This window comes from Scyliorhinus canicula, chromosome 4 (assembly GCF_902713615.1).
Source record: "Scyliorhinus canicula chromosome 4, sScyCan1.1, whole genome shotgun sequence".
NCBI lineage: Eukaryota > Metazoa > Chordata > Chondrichthyes > Carcharhiniformes > Scyliorhinidae > Scyliorhinus > Scyliorhinus canicula.
This window is the reverse complement of record NC_052149.1, coordinates 97351022-97371834: the sequence shown is the minus strand read 5'-3', so window position 1 is coordinate 97371834 and position 20813 is coordinate 97351022. Positions and strand designations below refer to the sequence as shown.

Here is a 20813-nt window from a genome sequence, read left to right as displayed (position 1 = left end):
AAACAGAGCCACTCACCAGAACGAGCAACATCAGACACACAGTTTATTCTAATATAGAATGGACAAATCTGCCAACCACTGTGCTACCGTGCCGCCCATTTCTGGGTGAGAACATGATCTCGCCAGGGGAGCAGGCAGCAGACTCGCAACAGGCTTGATACGCGGCAGGAATCCCGTTTTCGACCTCTCGCCGAATTCAATGGGACAGAGGGAATCTCGGCTTGGGCTAATAGCCACAGAGAATCCCCCCTTATTTATAGTCTGATATATGATCTATTAGAGTGCAGTATGTATGTCTGTCAGAGCAAACCAAAGAAGAATACCAAAGCAAAATGTAAAATAATTTACTGGCAAGACAAAAGTTTTATTGCTATCTCTGAGCTTACTCTGCACATGGGTTATATTTTATATTTTAGTTCACAAGAAGCAAGAGTTTTCCTTTTTGAAATTGTTCCTTTCTGCTAGTTGAGGAAAGATAAGAGGCAGCAAAATGAAAATGTACAGTACTGCTGAAGGGAATAGTTCCCAAGAGATATGAACACACTGACCTTCAACAGGTAATTTGAATTGGCAACCTGAGAACATTTCAGGAGTCTGGTAAACCCCCCCCCCCCCCCCCCCCCCGGGCCACAATTTGACTGCATCCTCCATCATCTGCTGAATAGAATCGAATTTTTCTAGAAAATAAAGGTTTCAGACATTCTAGTCTGAATTTTTACTTATTGTATGTTCCTAATCTCATTGATTGGTTCCTAGCCAGAAGTGATAGGCTGAGCCTCCAGTCAGAGACATGGTGGCACAGTGGTTAGCACTGCTCCCTCACAGCACCAGGGACACGGGTTCAATTCCGTCTTCGGGTGACTGTGTGGAGTTTGCATGCTCTTCTCATGTCTGCTTGTGTTTCCTCCGGAGGGGGTGGACAAAGGTAGGGTCCCCTTGCAGACAGTCGGTGCAGACTTGGTCGGCTGAATGGCCTCCTTCTGTATCGTAAGGATTCTGTGGATCGAGAGCTGGACAGTGATGGCTGCAGGAGCAGGTCATTCTGCGCTGAGGCAGGGTGTCTGGGAGGGGGAGGTATTTGATCAGGAGGGGGAGGAGCAGTGGTGAGGAATATTCATAGAATCATCGAATTTGCAGTGCAGAAGGAGGCCATTCAACCCATCGAGTCTGCACCGGCCCTTGGAAAGAGCACCCCACTTAAGCCCATGCTTCCACCCTAAGGGGGCAATAAGGGGCAATTTTGCATAGCCAATCCACCTAACCTGCATATCTTTGGCCTGTGGGAGGAAACCCACGCAGGCATGGGGAGAAAGTGCAAACTCCACACAGACTGACCCGAGGCCGGAATTGAACCTGGGGACTTGGAACTGTGAGGCAGCACTGCTAACCACTGTGCCGTCGTGAGGGAAGTTTCTTTGGGTAGGCACCTGGATACTGGAGGTGGGGCATTTGCCACATGAATCAACCAAGTCCTCACCTCAATGAAGTCCTCAGGTTTCCTGATGCTTGTGAAACCGAGACAACAGCAGTTAACGTCGAAAACTAGAATGGCAATGAGGCTTGTAGCCTTATTATTAATATTTAAATGTTGAACTCAACTTTTTTTTATGTTAAAGTCCCCCTCCCCGCCGTGCCTCCCAATGAAAGAGAGTGCACCATCAACAGGAAACCAGGTTAGGAATTGATCAAGGGGCATGGAGTGAGCTGGAAGCTGGTAAAATTGAGCTTGTAAGTGACGATTTTGACCCTAGCCGTGTGTGGGATCGGCGGAAAATCCTGCGAGAATTGGGAAACGTGATTCTCGCTGGAGAGATCGTATTTCCCGATTTTCCTCACCCCTCGCTGCAACATCACGAGGTTCAGGCCCTCATTTTAATAGATTCGCATGTTTTTAAATATTATTAGTGGGCCTGCCACACGATTCCCCCCTTACTGAATATTCATACTTCACCTCGGCAAGTTTACAACAGGTTTGGCCAAACAAGAAGCAGTCAAGGGGATCCCTCCGGCATCACAGAGGTAAGTATAGCTTCTGGGGGGAGGGGGGGGGGGGCGGAGGAACATGTCTGCACACTGTCCGATGGCACAGGTTGACACTGCTATATTGGCACTGCCAATTTGACATAGTGCCAACCTATGCCGGAGCAGTTCCAGGGCAACCCTGGTGAGAGCCCCATGGGTGGTGGGGAGGGTGGCATTCATTGATATGTGGTGGATGGGAGAAGAGGACAGACACTGAAGGAAGTAGGTGGAATGCTGGTGAGGATTGTCAGGGTGGGGGATGCAGGGAAGAAAGGAATGCCGGCGAGGAATGCTGTGGTGGGAATGTGGGGGGAAAGCAGGTGAGCAATGCCGTGGTAGGGGTGGTGGGGGGTTGGGGGAAGGGAGGTAATGTCAATGAGGAATGTCGGAATGTGGGGAGGGAGAAATGGGACTTGTGGAATATGAGCTCCCCACTAATGGGTAGAGGCCCGCCAGCTGGGGCTCATAAATTCACCTTATAAAAGCTAGCCTGGACTGGGACTGGTGTATTCAGTAGTCCTGGTTGGGACAGTTGAGCTACAAGCCACGTTCCGGCTTTTACTTTATGTCGACACCTATTAAATGCTGTTTAATTTACCTTCTGGAGCCTCCTGAGCTTTTATACTGCCGACGAGGAAAGCAGTAGCTGTGATTCTGCACTACCTGGCCATACCAGAATATCTCAGCATGGGAGAGAATGCTACAGGATTTTGAAAATGCTGATTTTTGGAAGACCAGAGGCCTTTGTCACAGGCGTTGAAGACTGGGTCCAGTATAAATGACGGACGCAGTATTTCTTCCAGGCAAATGGTATTTCTGGAGGCAACCGCCAGAAGGTAATACTCCTGACCGCCTGCGGGCCCCAATATTCAGCGTAATCAAGACACTCACCTACCCTGTGGTTCCGCACCTGAGACCCTTTACTAAGCCCGTGAAACTTGTCACGAATCATTACGACCCCAGGCTGTCGGAGATCATGCAGAGGTACCGGCTCAATACCAGAAATTGCATAATTATGTAATTTCTGGCGTGCCTTCGTAGGTTATCTAAACATTGTGACTTCGGCCTATCCCCCCCTGAGATGTTAAGAGATCATTTGGTCTGTGGCATTAAGAACATGGCCACTCAAAGGAAGCTGTTAGCAGAGCCATCTTGGACCATAGACTTGTCATCTCCTGTGAGAATACAGAACAGGGAGTCCAGGAGCTCCAGGCGTCTATGGATTATGGCGTACACAGTGCTGGAAGGTCCCCATTCCGAAGAGCAGTGCCCCCCCCAAGGTAAGGGCCATGTGACACAGTCAGCACCAAAATAACACCACGGTCAGGCTCGATGGCCAAGGGCCAATTTGGCACTAAGGACATCTCCCTGGGGACTGATGGGGAGCACCCACAACAGAACTGAACTTGCGGTTGCAGGAACCATGGCGGTTGTGGTTATCAGAATTGACAGCGAAGACATCGCCCTGGCCACGAGACGATGCTTTGCATATTACCCCACCCGAGAAAAAGACTTAATGCAGTTAAACTACATCACGGCCCCAAAGTAGCCCCAATTAGAATAAAACGTCAAGTCAATGGCACCCCTTGGATATGGAAATAGATACGGTGGCTGCTGTCTCTCTTATTGGACAACATGCTCTGCATGGGAATCCTGCTCCTGGGCTTGAGGGATACCAAGTCTCAGCTGGCGGCATACACCTGGGAACCATTACCCATTACCCTAATCACCCGCGGACAACTGTCAGTTAGGTTACTGGTGTTGCAAGGACATGAATCCCACAACCATCCCTCCCCCTTAACTGCCCGGGGGGGGGGGGGGGGGGGATTGGGGCATTTGAGGGTGGTTCACAAAGTTGTCACAGACCCAGCGCTCTGGCCCCGAGGAGAGATGCAATCGTCTGATGACAACTTGCCCCCCCCAAACTGTGCCAGTATCTGAACGGACTGCTGATACCTACCGTTTTGTAATGATCTACCTATGTTCCCTCCCCCAACAGGCCAAGGCCGGTCATAACCACCGTGAGCGGCACAAGACTGGAGGGGGTTCGCCCAACATGCACCCCCTCAGCACCTTTGAACAGAGGGCACTGGACCTTGTTGGGGGGTCTGCCACCCGCGATATCGCGCAATGCGAGGTTGGCGGAACTGCAGCAAGTGAGACAACCCTCCCTGACAAACACCCCCCTCCCCCATCCTCTGTCCCTTTACAAACCCTGCCCACTGGGACACCTCCCCCATCCTCTGTCCCTTCACAAACCCTGCCCACTGGGACACCCCCCATCCTCTGTCCCTTCACAAACCCTGCCCACTGGGACACCTCCCCATCCTCTGTCCCTTCACAAACCCTGCCCACTGGGACACCTCCCCCATCCTCTGTCCCTTCACACCCTGCCCAATGGGACACCTCCCCCATCCTCTGTCCCTTCACACACCCTGCACACTGGGACCGTCCAGCGGCTTGCCGAGCAAATCGAAATAACCCGTCTCATTCTCTTCCCTAGGACATGATGCCGAACGACCAGGGCCGTCTGCCTCCAGACGGAGACAGGAATCTGCCGCCACCTCACCCGGGGCCTCACAACAGAGGGTGCCGATCAGCAGGCAGCCCTATCCGCCCAACCCAATCTGCGGACCAGGACGCACAGAGGGTTCGAAGTCCACCACCACCACCAGAAATGGCCAGGGACAACCCTCCTCTCGCTGAGCAGCCCCACACCATGGACGAGGCCCTAAGCATTGAGAGCGTCGGGCTTGCGGCACTGCTTTCCCACCACATCCATCATCCCAGAGATACACACCCCGGCGGGCCTATTTAGTGATGAGTCTCCTGGGGCACAGTCTGGTTGGCACATCACAGCTGAGCAGGTACAGCAGGTGGAGGTCGGAGCAACAGAGGGCCCGGACCCGCGGAGGCCAGACCAGGCCCAGGATGCAGCTGGCTCCCAGACGTTTTCTGAGTTCCTGGAGTTTATCAACCCACCGCACAGCCGATGCCTCAGGAAACCCAGGGAAACAATGACGGATGAGGGCTTCCTTCCAGACTCTGCAGACGCTGTTAGAGGAGTCGAACCGCGTCCAAGAGCAGGGAGTGGTGCCGCTCATGGCAGAGACCCAGTCCGACACCGCACGGGTGGCATCCGCGGTGGAGGCAATGGGTCAGGTTATGCAAGACGTTGGGGTTAATGTGCACGCGTCATCCTCGGCCCTGGACAGGGTTGCCCTCTCACAGGCAGCAATGTGCCAGAGCCAAAACGACATTGCCGGCGCCCTGCGGGCCATGGCCGAGTCTCAGCAGGTCATTGGCCAGTCGCAGCACGCCATGGCACAGTCCCAGCAGTCGATAGCACAGTCCCAGCAGTCGGTCGCGGAGACCATCAACCGCCTGACACATGTGCTGGATGGCGTCGTGCACACAGGTTGAGATCGCACAGTCCCTGGCGGGAATGTCTAACTCCCTGGACTCCGTCTCTGCAAACCTTCGGATCCTGGTGGATACCGTTGCAGGCCTCCAGGACTGGCAGCGCCAGGTGTCGGTGGTGCGACGGGGAACCTCCCCGCTCGCACCTCTGTCCCAAAGTGAGGCCCGGGGGCCACCGGGCTCCCGAGGGAGGAGGAGGTTTCGGGGCCCGTCCCATTAACTCCATCACGGGACGTCCCGGCATTCTCGGCCTCCCCCCGTCCCATCCCTGGTGCATCGGGTGGGCAGCAGGCAGCGCAGGGTGGCACAATGTCACCCGAGACGCCCGCAGAGCAGCCTGGCCCATCAAGGCCGGGTCGCCCCAGGAAACGCTTAGCCAAGGAGAAACGAGTCGAGGGGGGCGATTCGCAGCAATCCTCCTCCACTCCTGCTGTATCATCTGGGGATTCACTTAGACGTAGTGGTAGGGCCCGTAAGGCAACTAAGATTGACACTGAGTAAGTTGGCACGGGTGAAGGGCACAGTTTAGTTGTAGGGGCTAGGGCACCTGTAAATAATTGTTAATATTAAACGCACTGTTCCACCTTACTTGTAATACCGTGTGATTGTTCCACAGCCACAGGAATCGTGATGGTGACCGAGTGTCGCTGGGGGTGACGGGTGGTGAAACCTCGGTGCCGGGTGTGCAGTCCCTGCCCCTACCCCCCTCCCACAGCTAGCCCACGCGGGCACGTGATGGAGTGTCAGTGACGAACTCAGCGGCCACCAAGGTGGATGGTTCAGCTATTGCCATGGGTCAGACTCTCTCTAACGATTCTGAGCTCACAGCTCTTCGCAGAGCGGGCTGTCGTCATTCCACATGGCACTGATCACACCCGCTGACACAGCCATCAATGTTGTGCCATTCCGTCTGTACCCAGTGATAAGCGTCATGTCGAAGTGGAGCAGTGTACACTGAGGGGGGGGGGGGGGGGTTGTGGTGGTGGCAGTTGTGTGGTGACCCTCTGCATGACTAGCGATGCAGGTGATGGTTTGGTGTTCATCGGGGACGTCACATGCGATGCGTGAACCGTGCTGCCACCAGGGCGTCGCGTGCCCGCCGTCCTTGCCGGGTCCGTCGTGCCGCCTCCTGGACATCACCAGCACCTGGGTCGTGTCGTGCTGCGCCCGCCACTCCGCCAGCGTCCTCCTCCTCCTCCTCTGTGCTGGCACCACTGCCACTAGCTTCTCCCTCCGCCTCCTGCAACAGGTCATCTCCCCTCTGCATCGGGACATGTTAGACGGACGTTAGTTGACACCTCGGCAGCCGCCAGCCATGGGATACCAGTGTGTCCCGGTGGCCTGGTCGCGCTGCTGACACGCGGTCAGCCTAACCCCTGGTCACTTTCTGCATCCAACGGCCAGTAAACTATGGCCTCCTCACGGGTGCGTCAGTGGCCTGTGGCCGGAAGCCACAGGGGGACCAGCGGCCGTGTCCTCGTCACCTGCACACCATGGCATGCTGGCAGACATTTTGTTACGGGGTTGGACGGCTCACTCTCTACCTAACCCCCCCCCCCCTCCGTCACCCCCCACTGCCTCCCCCGTCTCCCCACTGCCTCCCCTGTCTCCCCCCCCACTGCCCCCGTTCTGGACCCCCTCCCGTTCCCAGGGATGCCTTCCCCGTTGTGGCCAGACTCGAGCGGTGCGCTGAGCGGTGCGCTGAGCGGTGCGCAGAGTGATGCCCTGACCTCCTCCAAGCAGTCGTCAGCCAGGCCGACTGGTTGACGAATTTAAAAAGCAGGTGTGTTTCACGACGTCCAAACAGGGCGCCATGACGTCGGGACTTCGGCCCATCCGGGCCGGTGAATAGGGGGGGGCAGTCTTTGAAGCAATGATTGGTAAAAATGGCTCCGCCTGGACTGGCTTCAGATCTTCTGAATGGGAACTGGCAATCTGTATGAAGTCCTCAGAAAGTATCCAGAGATTTTCCAGGAGGACCTGGGAAAGATAAAGGAGGCCAGAGCAATAATGTACATTGACCCAGAGGCCTAGCCAAAATATTTCAGGGCCCTGCCAGTCCCAAATGCCCTGTTTACGCAAGTGGAAGACAAGCTGAGCCGGCGAGTGAACCTGGGTGTCATACGTCCAGTCCAGTTCGCAGAGTGGGCAGCATCAATGGCCCAGTGCTGAAGCCAGACAACCCATTTGCCTGTGTGGCAACTATAAGATGACAGTAAACAGGCTTTCCACTTGGACCAGTACCCCATGCCGTTTGCAGAAGATCTGTATGAACGTTGGCCCGGGGTCACACATTTGTGTGACCATTGACTTGAGCCATGCATATCTCCAGTTGGAGTTAGACACAGCATCATGAAAATATATCATCAACACGCACAGAAGGTTGTACAGGTACACCATTTGGGGTGTGGTCAACGTATGCTCGTCACTTATTATGGGAAGTTCATCCCAAACCTGGCTACCTTGTTGGTGCCTCTGCACGCACTATTAAAGAAGGAGCAGAAGTGGGCATGGAAGGGGCCATAGGTAGAGGCATTCATCAGAGTGAAACAGCAGTTGTTATCATTCAAACCGTTGACATATTATGATTCATCAAAACCACTCCGCCTCACATATGACACCTCATTATGGCAGTGCTGTCCCACCAATGGGATGATGGGATGCAGTGGCCGATAGATTTTGCATCCAGAACTCTGGCCAGTGCTGAGTGCTGCTACGTGCAAATCACGAAGGATGGACAGCTCATGATGTACGCAGTAAAGAAATTCCACCATTACGTCTACAAGCATCATTTCATGGAGATCACGGCGTCTTTAAGGATGATGAGATGATACCACCAGCAGCTTCGGCCGGAATCCAACGATGTGTGCTTCTGTTGCTGGCTTTTGAGTCCATATTTGAATATCATCCAGGAACACAGATGGCACATGCAGATGTCCTCAACTAACCCCCGCTGCCCATAAGCCAAATGTCCCCACCAGTAGCAGATGAAGTCATATTGACATAAAACTTCATGGACACCCACCGTGATGGACACACAAATCCACATGTGAACCAAAGGCTTCCCTACATTGGCGGATTTGAGCCATGCTGTCCTACACGACAGGCTACAAGGAAAACCCCTAGAGGAAATGTGGGTCTATCCGGCAAAAAAATAGGAGCTTAGTGTGAAGGAAAGAATCCGCCTGGTCATCCGGCGGCCAGGTCAGTGCGCAATCTTACAAGATTTGCATAACAGACAGCTGGGTGTTTCCAAGATGAAGATGTTGATAAGGAGCTATGTGTGGTGGCCAGGGCTTGATAGCGACATTGTGGAATGGTGCAGAAATGTGAGTCTTGTCAGGAACATCAGAAGCTCCCCCGTTCATGTTCAAAATTCCGGGGACACCGCCCAGTGGGTTCCAAGGACTATAGTGAAGAGAATGGGTCCAGTTTCTTACATGGTCAGGATTAGAGAGCAGACCGTATGAAAGCACGTGGACCACCTTAAGGGCAAGGAATCTGCCCCAGAGAAATCCACGCCGGATGAATCTGTGCCGCGACCACCCTGTCTGCCATCATTTCGTCAGGAAACACTTCCCACCAGGGACCTTTGCCTAGGCCAGCAGGGCGTGGACAACTCAGCCTCAGATGTGGACAGAGAATCGTCAGTGCTCTCGAAAGACGTTGCAATCAGAGATGGGCCCCCAACACTTTGTGCAAGAAAAGCACTCCCTGACACGGTATGCGGCACCAATCCGATCCCACAGCTACTAGAAGCACAGCCACTAGAAGCACTCCCCTCAACAAACCATCGCAGTGGAACCTTCGGACTTGGGGGTGGCATAGAGGGATATAATAACCCTCTCTTGAGGCCTGCAGGGACATTTCTATTAAATTCCCCATCAGACTTGTGGAATACGAGCTCCCCCACTAGATGAATGGAGGCCCACCAGCTCGGGATCATGATTTCTATAGTAGGGAAAATGGAACCTCCGAGGTACACTTGGGGCAGCAAGGAAAAACCTGTCTGGAAAGGGTTGAACTTCCATTCTCCAAGCACCTAATCAAATTAGCATAGTACAAGCCAGCATGCCACAGGTAACACATGTTCTCACTTCAGCGACAGGAACCAATAGGAAAGCGATCCGGCTTGTCTGGGAGAGACATTGTACAGCTAGCTATATGCAAATATCAAGGACATGGAGTAGTTACCACCCCATCACGGACAGATTGTTCAGACACGGTCTTTTGTATTATAAAGCAAATGGACAAGATGTATCTCCAAAACGATTAGGAGCAATGTATGTAAAACAGTGTACCCACGTCATCTAATCGAGAATGATTGTAATCCAATCACACTGCCGGTACCGATAATCGGTTGCATTGTACTATTTCAATCATTCGTATAAAGTTGAATCATTTTGAATTACTGTAATGAGCCGAAACAGTATAAAGAATTGCGTGGGGGCTTTGTTCAAGCAGAGCGACTTGACCAAGCTGCAATTGCAGCAGCTGAGTTTAGTTCTCCCTCATGCATGTGGCATTAAAAGACGTTTTGTTAAAATTTCATACGATCTGAAGAACTCGACTCATTTATCTCCACTAAAAACTTCACATCATAAAATCCGGCCTGGATGGGACCGGCGTGTTCGGTAGTCCCAGTAGGGACCCTTGAGCTGTAAGCCGCATTGCAGCCTTTAATTTATGTTGTCATATTAAATGCTGTTTAATTTAATTCCTCGGGCCTCCTGAACTTTTATAGATGGGTAACTTTTATGGTTCCCCACCGGCAGTTTGCAGACTGGAAGTCTCCGCACCACCCTAACATGGCCTGCCCCCGACCTGTCTGAAATTTTACTTGGATGGCTGAGGTGTAGAATCGCCAACCTGCCCTTGGTATTATTACGGCTTTTCAGAGGCTAATTATTGGTCACTTAAAGGCCGCATCTTGCCATCTCTCAATTTTGAGGTTTGCATTGGCGAATCAGTGGCAGTTGGTGCCCGACAGGTCACCCTGCTCAGGAAGGGGTGGGGTTGCTTCCCTTAGGTAACACTTTTCACATAGGGTGCTTCCTCACCGCTCCCCCTCCATAGGAAGCAATATTTCCAAATTATAGGCTGAGAATTGTTTTCATTCATTTGTGAGATGCGGGTGTTGCCGGAAAGGCGAGCATTTATTGTTCATCCCTTGAGAACATAAAACATACAGCGCAGAAGGAGGCCATTCGGCCCATCGAGTCTGCACCGACCCACTTAAGCCCTCACTTCCACCCTAACCCAATAACCTCTCCTCACCCTTTTGGACACTAAGGGCAATTTAGCATGGCCAATTAATCTAACCTGCACACCTTTGGACTGTGGGAGGAAACCGGAGCACCCGGAGGAAACCCACACAGACATGGGGAGAACGTGCACACGCCACACAGACAGTGACCCAGCAGGGAATAGAACCTGAGACCCTGGCGCTGTGAAGCCACAGTGCTAACTACTATGCTACTGTGGTGCCCCAAGGAGGCGGTGAGCCATCTTCGTGAACTGCTGTAGTCCATTTGGTGTTGGTACATCCAGAATGCTGTTCAGGAGGGAGTTCCATGTTTTTGACCCAGTGACTGGGAAGGAACAGTGATATACTTCCAAGTTAGGATGTTGGTGGAGTTTAATAAAAGAGTTAACCAACCCATGACCACTGATTGGATACCAACAACACCTAGACAACACCCTGAATTGAGCTTCAATTACCCACTAATGTGCTTTAATCAACTGATGAGAAGGCCACCCATGACCCTCATGGGCAGAGGCAAGGATTTGGTGGGGTCCCCACCTCGTACCTTCCCACCCAATTAAATGCTCTTGCCACCTCCAAATCTACCGCAGGATGTGATTTAAACTCCACCCAATGTGTGATTTGTAGGCGAACTTACAGCTCGTGGCATTTCCAAGCATCTGCTGCCCTTGGTCTTCTAGGTGGTAGAGGTCAAGAATTTCCTGTTGTTTTACACATTTTCTTTGGATAATTATCTCATTTATCTCACAAAATTAAAAGTAAAGCAGATGGAGAGAATTAAAATGTTACGTGCTAAATAGTCAATTTCCCTGTTGAAGAGTCTGCAAATTATATCTTGTTCTTCATTATACCACAGATTAACAGCCTTCATTATTTTCTCCTGCACAACTATATTTAGGTTTGTTTCCTTCTAAAACTTCAGGCATTCAGGATTGGATATGGGAGCAATGTTGGATGTAGGAAACCATGAGCCAGCCTATTGAAGTACATCATGGAATTGTAAGTAAGCACTGATGTTCAACATAAAAAGAATGTAAATATGATAAATTATGCAATTTAATCTCATTATATTGTACGAGCAAACACAGAGTTTCGAGCATGCTTAACAATTGCACTTTCAATCCATAGCCTAAATCCAGTTTTGTACAAATCAATTGAAAGAATTCTATATAGTTAATATGTTCAAGGCACATTTATTGCTTTTCTTAATAAGTTTTTCAAAGGTAGTTAAGAAAATGCACAATTGCATCAATAATATAAGTAGCAAGCAAAATGTATGAATAGCTAGATAGATATGTTTTAGGGACAATGTAAATTATATAACATTGCATCTTTACAGTATATTATTTTAGTCATCGTTTCAGAAATAAAGGGGGCTATCTACCGGAGACGTTGCGCCTGAAAGACAGCGTGGCACGACACCGCAGATAGATGCCAGGAGATCCCTCTTCCAGGATCTAGCCATGCCTCGGGAGATCTAACGTGATGTCACTATGTGAATCCCGCCCATTGTGGGAAGATCACGTTTTGGAAAATCTACAGATTAGAGTGAGACAGCTGGTCTCACTCGAATATGCTCTCCCACAATCTATGTAAGGTAATGGGATCAAACCCCTTTGCATTTAAGATCTTAGATGAGTGCCATTCAGTGCTGGTCTCCACAAACGGAGATCAGAGGGAAAATAACGCGTAGGGGTCTCCCGGGGAATCGGACGCCCCCAGGTGCTTTCCCTCTGGGCAAGGTGGCACACTGGCACTGCTGGTGCCACCCAGGCACCTTGGCACTGCCAGCCTGGCACCACAGCAGTACCATCTGGGTCACAGTATGGTGCTGCTAAGGTGCCCAGGTGGCACTGTCAGCTTGCCAGGGCACTGCCAGGGTGCCAGGCTGGCACTGCGCCCCCATCTCCTTCTGCAATGAGCTCAGTGCAGAAAGCGGAAGTAAGTGCGACCTTGCCGGGCGTCCCCCGCTGAGGCCCCGTATCTACCCAAATGGAAGTTCAACTGCGTGGTGTTTCTTGGCTCTCCGAGTACAAGGAAACACCTGGCTAAACGTGCTCACTACAGGACACTGTTCCTATTCGTGTCGATCATGCCCACAGTCTGTAAAGCTGTGGAATAATCTATAAATCACTCACAAATTATCTGCAGAGAATATTTTTATATCTGGGTAGGTATATAACTGACTACAATAGATGTGAACACCCATTCTGGCCTAATTTCGTATTTCTTATGTGACATGATTAATATTTGCCTTAGAAAATTGAAATACAGTTTTCAGCTAGCAATATAACAAATGATCTACAATCTATGGAACTGCACAATCATTTGAGATAAATGATGAACATTTGATAATTGAGCAGACTGGAAACAAAAAAAAGTGCAAACAGCAATCATTAAAAATATTTATCTAAATAGTTTTATATTATGGAAGACTTTGAACATCTTTTTAAAACATACTCCACGTATTTCACTGCTTACCTGTATAGGCAACACCACAAGGGCAACGCAGATCATGATGACTACTAACAATTTGGAGGGCCAGATCTGGGGTGTAACATCACCAAACCCCACAGTAGAGAAGGTGACAATGCAGAAGTAAAGGGAATCAAACAGGGTCAAGTTATTCCCTGCTCTTTCCAAATGTTGTATTCCACAGATGCTAAGATTTAAAAAAAACATTGTAAGGTTAAAACAAATTGCAGAAAATTCTATAAAAATACAAACTATAAACCACCTTAAAAACAGGAGGATATTTCCATTCTGTATTCCTTGATTACTCAATAATCTCTCCAGTGTTTGCAATATATCATATCTCAAGCTACTCTTTGCTACTTCTTTTGGGGATGTGTGTTTCTGCTGTTTAAAAGTTACTGTACTGTTGAGAAAGCACAGTTTTTGTAACTTGTCTGATATGAAAATATTTTATTGAGTCAACTATGTAACATTTGTACATGCCTATACAGCTAGAAATGACTAAAAAGCATTTCATGACAAAATATGCGGTTTGCTATTCAGACACTTCCACTGTAACAGATAAATGATTAGCAAAAGATAAAACAAAAACAAACCCTTTTCAGTGTTGCATGTAAAATTATTAAACAAACCTTTGACAATATTGAAAACATTCATTCTTCCACCCATCAAAACTTTCAAACTTTTGGGAGACTCGATTTGAAGTCTAGTTTGAAATGTCATTCAATGAGAGCTTCTGACTAAACATTCCAGGCAGTTTATGGTGCTGAGAAAATTAAAGCCTCGGAAAGAGATCACAAACCCCAGATAAAAACAACTTCTCAATTAAGGAGTGGCATTGTTGATGGCTATTGATAATTTCCTTGATTAATGTTCTGAAGTGTAATACAAAGTGGCACTGGCAAGTTTCTGATAGACAACATTTCAAAATTCTGTCAGTAATTCACCCACCCTATTAATTGGATCAATTGAGGAAACCAACCTTAAACTAGACAATTAGCAGAATTATTTAGAGTATTCTGCAAATTCACTGCCTGACGGATCTATTCTACCATCAAGCCATGAGATCAACTCTCATTCAAATTATGAGAGTTGGAAGAGTGGTCCACAAGCTGCATTATTTAAAATGAGAAGCAAGTGGTGAATCTATAGTCCAAGACTAGCAAAAGAGTAGATTATAGAAAGGCCATTCTATTTCTCAGCATGCATGTGTGGGATTAACAACATATTTACAATTGCTACTAGGATGCCTCACCCATTCTGCTTTCCTTTGTGTCAAAAGAACATTACTACAAACAAAACCATGACTAGAAGTGTTTTATTTGTTTGAATTTTTTTGGGCTACACATTCAAAGGAAGGTTGAGCCTGAATTTCAATTTCTTCTGGAGTGACTTTAAAAGCAAAAGCAATGTATAATATATACTTGCTGATCTCCCATTGCTGCAGGCTGAAGCACAGTGAGAATCGCATACAGATTCAGCTGAGGGAAAAACAAGCGATTTGTGAAAAACTTCAGCTGAAATAGTTTGGAGTAAGTCTTTCAGCTGTGTTTTACAATAAAGATGATTGTATAATTACAAACCTGTCATTGTCTTTGTTTTGTGCTCTACAACTTTTGAAAATGAAAAAAGATTAGGAAAAGATTAGTGAGCGAAGGGTACCGGAAATTAAAAGCAAGAGGGAGAGGGTGAGAAAAGATGAGTCAGTAAGTGAGTGAGTGAATAAAGATGACTGAGTGAGGAAAGATGAGTGAGTGAGTAGAATTTTATGGGCCCCCACCAGTGGGTTTGCAAGCATGGAGGACCTGTGAAATTACCCTGGTGGCTTCCCTGTCACCCTTCACCCCCCCCCCCCCCATCCCTAACCTACAAAAGGCAAACAAGGCCGAAAATGGTCTGCCGCCATCGGCCCACCGAGACCCTTACGTTGAAGGCTGTTTCCCACCCAGCCGCAATTTATCAGCCAATGGGAGTAGTTCATGGATGGAAGGAAAGCCCAGCAGATCACCCTGCTTGGGCCTCAGGCAGAAAAGTGTGAGGCTCACCACTGCCTGCCCTCTTTTCAGATTGGCTGACCTCACCAATGTCTACCACACTATCCCTGAGTCCTCCTTCATCACCTAGTCTTGTTCATGCAACCACCCCTCGTGTCTCCCCTTCTCTGCCCGCTATGAGCCCGTGCACCTCTTGTCCCTATGTGTTCTGGCACTTAAACTGATGACTGCTTATAATCTCAACACTGCTGTGACCAAATCAAACAGCCAGCATCTCTCGAAGGTGGGACTTCCCCCGAGGCAAAGTCGGGACTCTAACATTATATGGCTGTGGAGCACGACTTGGCTGTGGCACAGCTGGCATTTGTGGGGACAGGTTCCCCTCTGACTCTTTGATTGGCAGGGCGGGAAACTGTGCCATTGGAAATATCCTGCCCAGAGAGAGTGAGGAAGAAAAAGAGGGCTAGATTTTCAACTTGTCAGCTGGGTGTCAAACAGCCTTTCTGGATTGGCTGCCATTGCACAATATCAATTTATGTCCCGCAATAAATTAAAAATCTATCCCCAAGTATTTATATTCATTTAATCTTATTGATAGTTTTTAAAAACAGCTGACCCTTCTATTTCATTAACAGTTTAAGTACCTTAATGCTTAATGTCTAGTACCTGTGAGACAGAGATTGGGGATTTCTAACACAGAATGCAAAGCGAGAGTTACAGACAGGGGTGGAGAGACATTGAAAAAAACCAAAAAAAAACAAAATGGGGATCAAGACAGGATGGATTCTTCAGTCTTTCCAATTTGTTTTAAAAATGTACACATTTAATTTTTAAAACAAACAAAGCCTCTTTGAGAGAAAGATAGGAAGTTAGGTGACAGGACAGATTGTGCCTATTGAAGACCTGAAATGACTGTGTTTTTGTTCAATTTTATCTTTTATTTCTTTGACCGCTCAGTTGATTGCTCTGTTCCCAAATGCACCAGGAAGAAAAGGCAGGCCTTGAAAATTTCAATCCTATCTCCTCTCCTGTTTTGCAAACAAGGATACAAAAAAATCTCATGACATCCTTGCCGCCACATAACCACAACTTAAATGATGAAAATGGGTCATGTAATATGATTTGAATCTAATCACGATATGTTTGTGCAAATTTGGATGGATGTACTTACTGAATGCCCAATGTAAAATAGTCAACAATTTTATGTAATATATGTTCAGTATCTCATTGTATACAGATCAAGCTGATTCAATTGACGATAACCGACAATTTCATTATATCCAGCGCAGGAAAACAAAATTGTACTATGCACCAGAGATTGGTCTGAGTATTTTGACTGAGAAAAAATTTACTTTTTTCGCATTTTGTTGCATTGTCCTTTCTGGGAGCTGCTGTCTGTTATTAGCATTTCTTGGAATTAACAATGAGAGTGAAGTTTGCAGTATTTCTGAATGATGTTATTAATATCGCGCAAAGGAGGTAACTACATATTGTCACCTCATCTTTGAGGGACACAGCTGCAGAGATTAGCATCTTACAATGCGGCAATGTGGAACTTCAGCACAAGATCTGTAAATGACTGAAGATGCATTTTGAGCCATTGGATTTGGGTATTGGGAATTGTCAAGGGGCAAGCGTAGGACAGCCTTCTGTTATGTTGTTTGGAATTGATCTCAAGGAACAGGAGAGAGATATGATGGATGACGTGCATTTCTTCTAAGATGGAACAGAGCATCTGTCACTTTTTAAATTTTGTTTACTTTTATTTACTGTTTCGATCTTGCTTAATACTAATAATCGCTTATTGTCACAAGTAGGCTTCAATGATTTTACTGTGAAAAGCCCCTAATCGACACATTCCAGCACCTGTTCGGGGGGGCCGGTATGGGAATTGAATCCGTGCTGCTGGCAATGTTCTGCATTACAAGCCAGCTGTTTAGCCCACTGAGCTAAACCAGCTAGATGATTATGCAAGTGAGAAGTCAGATGTAGGGCCGATTCAGTGGCCTCGTCGCAACCAATTTGGTGTCGGGACGAGGCTGCTGAATCCCGCTAGAGGCCTCTCGTGAGATTCGCGACACTCAAACCATCTTGCGAGATTCAACGGAGTCTCTCAAAATGTCGTGATCTGGATCTTGCTCTCACTGGAAGCGGTCCAGATCAGAATATTTAAATGAGCCATTAGACTCATTTAAATATGTGTTTGCCTGGATTTACCAGCCAGGCCTGTGCGACCTTGCCAAGGGCATCGTTTAGAACTGGTCCACACATAGAAACATAGAAAATAGAAGCAGGAGGAGACCATTTGGCCCTTCAAGCCTTCGCCACCATTCATCATGATTATGGCTGATTGTCAAGTTCAATACCCTGACCCCACATCCCCCATCCCCCCCCCCCCCCCCCATATCTCTTGATCCCTTTAGCCCCAAGAGCTATATCTAATTCCTTCTTGAAATTACACAACGTTTTGGCCTCAACTACTTTCTGTGGCAGCAAATTCCACAGATTCTTCACTCTCTGGGTGAAGAAATTTCTCCTCACCTCAGTCCTAAAAGATTTACTCCTTAGCCTCAATCTATGACCCCTAGTTCAGGACCCCCCCCCCCCCCCCCCCCCCCAAAGCCTGTCTAATCCTGTTAGGATTGTGTAAATTTCTAGGAGCTCCTCTCTCACTCCAATGAATATAATCCTAATTGACTTAGTCTCCCCTCATATGACAGCACATTCCTCAGCCTGGTAAACCACCGCTGCACTCCCTCCTTGGCAAAAACATCCTTCCTCAGATAAGGACACCAAAACTGCACACAGTACTCCAGGTGTGACCTCACCAATGTCCTACACAATTGCAGTAAAACATCTCTATTCTTATGCTCAAATCCTCTCGCGATGAAGGCCAAAATCTATTTGCCGTCTTTACTGCCTGCTGTACCTGTGCCTTTACTTTCCGTGACTGATGCACAAGGACACCGAGATCTCATTGAGTATCCACCTCTCTAATTTACACCCATTCAAATAATAATCTGCCTTCATAATATTTCCGCCAAAGCGGATAATCTCACATTTATCCATGTTATAGTGCATCTGCCATTCATGTGCAATTTCATTCAGCCTGTCCAAATACCGCTGAAGCATCTCATAGCTCACCCTCCCACCCTACTTTGTATCACTTGCAAATTTGGAGATAATACAGTTAGTTCCCTTGTCCAAATTGAAGTGTTGGCCAGTGTAGACTTGAGAGATGAACAGACACTTCCAACACTGATAAAGGTTCAACTCAATTTTATTAACTACTTCTAACTAACTAACACACAATGACTGTGGGTCTAAATTATGCTAACTTAAACTAGAGACCTAAGCCTTGTCCAAACCAGTTGATTCTCTCAGCACGTGTTGTAAGTCTGTGCTGGGCTGGATGAGTTCTTGTTACACTCAGAGGCAGCACCCAGAATGAGCAGGAACCGTGGTGCCCTCTGCCTTTATAGTGTGTGTATTCTAACTGGTGTTTGGCTGCGGTGTTTGTATATGTTGATTGGTCCCTGTGTGTGTCCATCAGTGTGTGTCTGCACCATGATATACTGGTGTATATTATGACACAAATCATTAAGATATAATGTGAACAGTTGGGATCCTAGAACAGATCCATGCGGTACCCCATGAGTAACTGCCTGCCAATCGGGCGGGGGGGGCGGCTTGAGGACCCCACAAGAGGTAAGTTGGGTCAAGTGGGGGTTCTAGAGGGCACGATGGGTCGATGAGGGGGGGGGGGGGGGGGTTGAAAGATCGTGGCTGACTTTAAATATGGCGTCCTGATCCGCGAATAAGAATTACTAAAGTGCGGCCTTGCCAGGGAGTTACTTGCCAAGGCCAAAACAAACACCAAAGTGCCGTTGAATAGCTTGGTCTCCTCCATTCTGCACCAAGAAACACCCTGCTTAACGCGTCCATGACCGCACCAGTACAACAGAAGCCTATTGGAATATTTGTACCACATTTCAAGAGGTTAATGTTTTACATGTCAGGTTGGATGTCAACTTAAGTTATTAATTATTCTTTATTATTTTACACATTAAAAATGTAGTTTAGAACATTTGTACAAAAAATGTTTTAATTGTTTTGTTACTTGCAAAGTATACTAAACTATTTTTAAAATATATTAAATTATATTAAATTGCTTGGTTTTGGAAAAGTTAAAGGTCTGACCATTTTTTTGTACCAGTAAATAAGGAACTATTTACTCACCCAGTTACATAATATTAACATTGCCTCAATGTTATCTGGATTGTTCAGGCCAAACAATATTTGCTTAACCTTTAAGAGGTTTAAGCACTTGCTTTACGGGTAACACATGGATTAGTTTCCGTAAATCATGAAAAAAAAATGATGCACATTGGCAATGTTTCAACATATATTTCTGTGGAACATGTCATTGAACAATGATCTTGTATGATGATTAATCAAAGTCTGAAACTTTTCTTAAATTCCCGTTACCCAACATATTACATGACATCACTTCATAGATTTTACAGTGCAGAAGGAGGCAATTCGGCCCATCGAGTCTGCACCAGACCTTGGAAAGAGTACCCTATTTAAGCCCACACCTCCACCCTAACGCCGTAACTACACATACCCTGTTTGGACACTAAGGGACAATTTAGCAAGGCCAATCCACCTAACCTGCGCATATTTGGACTGTGGGAGGAAGCCGGAGCACCCGGAAGAAACCCACGCAGACACGGGGAGAACATGCAGACCCCGCACAGACAGAGTCACAAGAGAATCGAACCTGGGACCCTGGAGCTGTGAAGCAACAGTGCTAACCACTGTGCTATCGTGCTGCCCTTCACATTCTGTTCATGTTATATTCAAATTAGACAAACTAAATTTTTTTTTTAGAATCTCAAAAACGTACGCTATTTCATTTTACATATGAAGATTTTTTTCAATTCCCCCAAAAACGTGATCAATTAATTAAATTCCAAAACAATGGTGACTATTTCTCTCTTTTTTAAATATTGCATAGAATGACTGATAGAAAGATCCCTCTCCCGGGATCTACCTGGCTTGCTACACCTAGCGAGATCTTACCTGATCTCTCGAGATGACGTGATGTGAATCCTACCCATTGTGGGCTGATCACCTTTTAGCAAATCTGCATATTAGAGCAAGACAGCTTGTCTCACTCTATTATGCATTCCCATGATCTACCCAGGGTGTTGAGATCTAACCTCTTCACCTTGGAGACCTCTGGCAAGTGCTGTTCAGTGCTGGTCTACACAAACCTGGACCAGATGGAACAGCACTTGCGGGTGTCTTCCTGGAGGTTGGAGGTCACCAGGTGGTTGCCTTCTGGTCAGGGTGGCATCCTGGCACTGTTATTGCCACCTGGCATCTTGGCCGTGTCAGCCGAGAACCTTGGCAGTATGATTTGACCTGGGTGCCAGCCTGGCACTGCCATGTTTCCCAGGTAGTGCTGGCAGGCAGTCAGTGCCAACGTGCCAAGCTGGCATTTTACCCGTGATGGGGATCGGGCCTGGGGGTGCCCATGCAGGGACATGGGGTGCTGAGGCCCGAGGACCCTCTTATAAGTAGGTTGGGGCTTTGGGGGTTGCATCAGGGAATCGAGAGATTGGGATGCA

At 47.8% G+C, this 20813-nt stretch overlaps 1 protein-coding gene and 1 long non-coding RNA gene across 2 annotated transcripts in view; one reads left to right on the top strand and one right to left on the bottom strand.

Moving 5' to 3' along the window:
• Positions 1 to 20813, bottom strand: part of kcnt2 (potassium channel, subfamily T, member 2) — a 1159267-nt gene that overhangs the window by 603828 nt on the left and 534626 nt on the right. The window contains exon 11 of the mRNA XM_038794878.1: positions 13190 to 13370. Within this exon, the coding sequence (XP_038650806.1) occupies positions 13190 to 13370 (181 nt within the window). The remainder of the gene's footprint in view (positions 1 to 13189; positions 13371 to 20813) is intronic.
• Positions 1 to 20813, top strand: part of LOC119964832 — a 54637-nt gene that overhangs the window by 29379 nt on the left and 4445 nt on the right. The window contains exon 4 of the long non-coding RNA XR_005460377.1: positions 11607 to 11707. This is a non-coding gene — a long non-coding RNA (uncharacterized LOC119964832). The remainder of the gene's footprint in view (positions 1 to 11606; positions 11708 to 20813) is intronic.